This window comes from Zingiber officinale, chromosome 4A (assembly GCF_018446385.1).
Source record: "Zingiber officinale cultivar Zhangliang chromosome 4A, Zo_v1.1, whole genome shotgun sequence".
Taxonomy (NCBI): domain Eukaryota; kingdom Viridiplantae; phylum Streptophyta; class Magnoliopsida; order Zingiberales; family Zingiberaceae; genus Zingiber; species Zingiber officinale.
Window position 1 is genome coordinate 100,519,499 of NC_055992.1, and position 3,563 is coordinate 100,523,061.

The 3,563-nt window shown below is 42.4% G+C and overlaps 1 protein-coding gene across 1 annotated transcript; it reads right to left on the reverse strand.

Moving 5' to 3' along the window:
• Positions 1-2,237: 2,237 nt before the first annotated feature.
• Positions 2,238-3,352, reverse strand: LOC121970337 (geranylgeranyl pyrophosphate synthase 7, chloroplastic-like). Its single transcript, XM_042520975.1, has one exon. The coding sequence runs from the start codon at positions 3,343-3,345 to the stop codon at positions 2,308-2,310; it is 1,038 nt and encodes a 345-aa protein (XP_042376909.1). The 5' UTR covers positions 3,346-3,352; the 3' UTR covers positions 2,238-2,307.
• Positions 3,353-3,563: the final 211 nt, after the last annotated feature.

Genomic DNA, 3,563 nt, shown 5'->3' on the forward strand with positions numbered 1-3,563 from the left:
GACGAACAGGGAAGGAGCCTGTTCGGTCGACCGAACAAGGGGATCGGTCGACCGAACCCTTAATGAGCAGTTAATACGAAAGATCGAGCCAGCGTCAGACTTCAACCAGGAAGGAAGGGAGCGGGTTTCGTCCACCGAACAGAGGGATCGGTCGACCGAACGTCCAGTACTCCTATAAAATCAGGCTCGAAGACAGAGGCACGTACACAACTTTCTGATCGACTCTTGTGCTATTCTGCAAGCTGCTCGCGCTACAAGTCCTCATCAAATTTGCAAGAAACTTCATCCGATTGTCGACCGAGCTACGATTTACTACTACTATTGTCGGTATAGCTTTACTTTTTGTACTGCACTTTAATTTTGTAAGATAGTAGAAGTGTTACTATCTTACATATCTGTACTTGTACAATTCACTTCTTTCCGAGGAGTTCGGAAAGAATGATTATAGTGTTTTGCCCATCGATGCGGTCAAGGACTGCGGGCCTTCGAGTAGGAGTCGAGTTAGGCTCCGAACGAAGTAAAAGAACGTGTCTCTTTGTTTAATTTCCGCTGCACGACTTTGGTTTCAAAAGGTTAAAAGAAAAAGTTTTAAACAAGCGAAATTCACCCCCCCCCCCCTCTATCGCAACTACTCGATCTATCAAGTACTAATGCCTTCTGTGTTGCAGGACCACATGGAGTTGTCGTTTAGTCAACTCCACAGTCACATCCCCAGCTTGTCATCTTCTTCACTTCCGGACAAGATGAATATATATTAGTTGGATGTTGAATTTTAAAAAAAAAATAACCTATCAAATATTAATGAAGTATTCATTTTAAATATAATAATTATCATATAAAAATATTAATAAATTTAAATATATGTTGATAATTAAATTATGAATAAGGTGTCGATGGATTGAAGCTGAAATATTGTTTGATGTTGAAATTATATCATTTTAGTGTGAAAACTATATTAAGGCTATATTTGGTAGGAGGTAATCTACCTTGTAATGTAATCAAAATTATATTACAATATTTATTATTTTGTTTTAAAACTGTATCTTGTTACCGACGGTGCCACCATCTGGTTGTCGCCGTTCTCCGCCGTCGGTCACCGACATCACAGAATATTTTTATCATTTTATAATAATATGAATTATATTCTTTATAAAAAAAATATTAGATATCAAATAAAAGAATAGAATCATCCTTTTAATTAAAAATTAAATACATTACTAAATATAGTAATGTAATTAAGATTATATTATATTACACTAGTGTGATTGTGCACATGCGTTGCGTGTGTAATATAATAATATATAAATTATTTAGGTCTGATTCGTCACACTCATGCAATAGTGACGCTAGAGAATCCCAGCAACAAACTACTGTAACGGGCTTCCCTATGCAAAATTTTTTTAAAATTTAATATTATACTTGTCTTGGTAAAAAAAATTAAGAAAAGTATATATATTTTTTAATATCGTTGGTCTAAAATATTTATAGAAGATTCTTTGATCATAGTGTTGTCAATTATAAGATATAGGACTAAAGAGAACTATATATTTTTTTATATAAAATCGCCAAAGAAATTAATGATGAAAAAAATTCATAATAATACGCTATAGCTGAGTCTCGAACTCTAAAATACTGATTGTTTCGCTTGTGGAATTACTAATAAACTTTGGAATTATTTTTAGTGTAAATAGAAAAAAGAACATTAACGTAAATGCATTTTAGGTTTCACCAAAGTTAGTTAGTAAGGAGGAAGATTTTTAATAAAATAGTAAGATTACATTGTATTATAAAATTTATTTCAAACTTGATTATATTACTCCTAATTAAATGTAGCCTAAATATGGCGTTAGAGTAGTCCAATCCACAAGTAATTAATGTCATCTAAAACTTTTGATGGGTAAATTTCAATTAGAAGAGGCTCCATTTTCAACTCAGAGAGGTCCAATAAGATTATAATAATTCTCGTATCTTTGGAAAGAAAACTCCTTGGTGGATCCTATTAAAAAAAATTTATTCAAAACTAGATAGACAACCCCACAAAGATTACAATATTACACATGTATTATGATAAATAAATAATATATACTAACTAGGTCTATCCATAAACAAAAACACTAAATAATAATAATACATTATCATTCACATCAACTGCTATATTATGAACAAGCAGGCGCTTTAGATATCATAAGAAACCATGACAAAAAAAAAAAACCACAAATTTATTGACTTTATTAATGGAAATTTAAAAAAGGCACAAAATTATCATTTTTAGATTTTAATAATTTAATCGACCAATTATGGCAAGATTCAGTTATGGCGGTGGGCGATGTAGCGGGCGAGGTGGCGTAGCGGCCGCGCTCTGTTCCTGTCGAACCCCTGCAGTTCCTCCTCCGCCTTCGCCGCCAGCTCCTCCGCCAGTAATCGCGCCTTCTCCAACCCCATCAGCTTCGGGTACGTCGCCTTCCCTTTCGCCAAGTCCTTCCCGGCCGTCTTCCCCAGCTCCTCCGACGTCCTCGCCACGTCCAGCACGTCGTCCACCACCTGGAACAGCAGCCCCACCGCCCGCCCGTACCTCCTCAGCCTCTCCACCTCTTCCTCCTCCGCACCGCCAATGATTCCCCCGCACGCCACCGCGGCCTCCAGCAGCCTCGCCGTCTTGTGCAGGTGGATGTACTCCAGCACCTCCAGTCCGACCTCCTTGCCCTCGCACTCGATGTCCACGACCTCGCCCGCCATCATCCCCTCCGCCCCCATCGCCTTTCCCAGCTCCACCACCGCCCGGAGGATCCGCTTCGGCGGGACCCCCGCCGTGGCCTCCGCCGCGTGCGCGAAGGCAAAGCAGTGCAGAGCATCGCCCGCCAGCACGGCGACGCCCTCTCCGAAGGCCACGTGGTTGGAGGGAAGCCCGCGCCGGAGTTCGTCGTTGTCGATGCAGGGCAGATCGTCGTGGACGAGCGACATGACGTGGAGCATCTCGACGGCGCAGGCGAAGGGCATGGCGGTGGATTCCTCTCCGCCGACCAGCTCGCAGGCGGCGAGCGTCAGCACCGGGCGGACGCGCTTTCCGGGGGCCAGGAGGGAGTAGCGCATGGCGGCGAGGAGTCGCTCCGGTTTCCGGAGCGGCAGCGCGCGGTCGAGGGCGTCGTCCACGCGCCGGGCTTTCTCGGCCATGTACCGCTTCAGGTCGAACAGGTCGGTCTCATGAGCCACTGCCTCAGGAGCAGAGGAGGGGCATCTGACACCCGGCAGGAGGCGGCGCGGGCGAGCGGCGACGGCCCACGACGGAGACGAGCAAGAAGTCATCACCTGAGCAAAAGCCGGGAAGCAAACAAAGGCGTAAGCCATGATACCGCTCCTCGATCACTTCCGCTACGTGGAGGAGAAGCGGCTAACGAATATATAATATGATAATATTTTAAATAGTTTATATTAAATGGGCGTATATTTGAAATTGACTTTTATTGACTTTTATTGCGTGATGGTGATTTTGTAAACGATGGCTCCTTTTAATTTTTTGTCCAAAAAAAAAAAAATTAAGCAGACGGAAAATGAGAGGCTTAGAA

What these genes read in the sequence shown, in the direction of transcription:
- LOC121970337 (XM_042520975.1), bottom strand. Translation starts at nt 3,345, where the DNA reads ATGGCTTACGCCTTTGTTTGCTTCCCGGCTTTTGCTCAGGTGATGACT.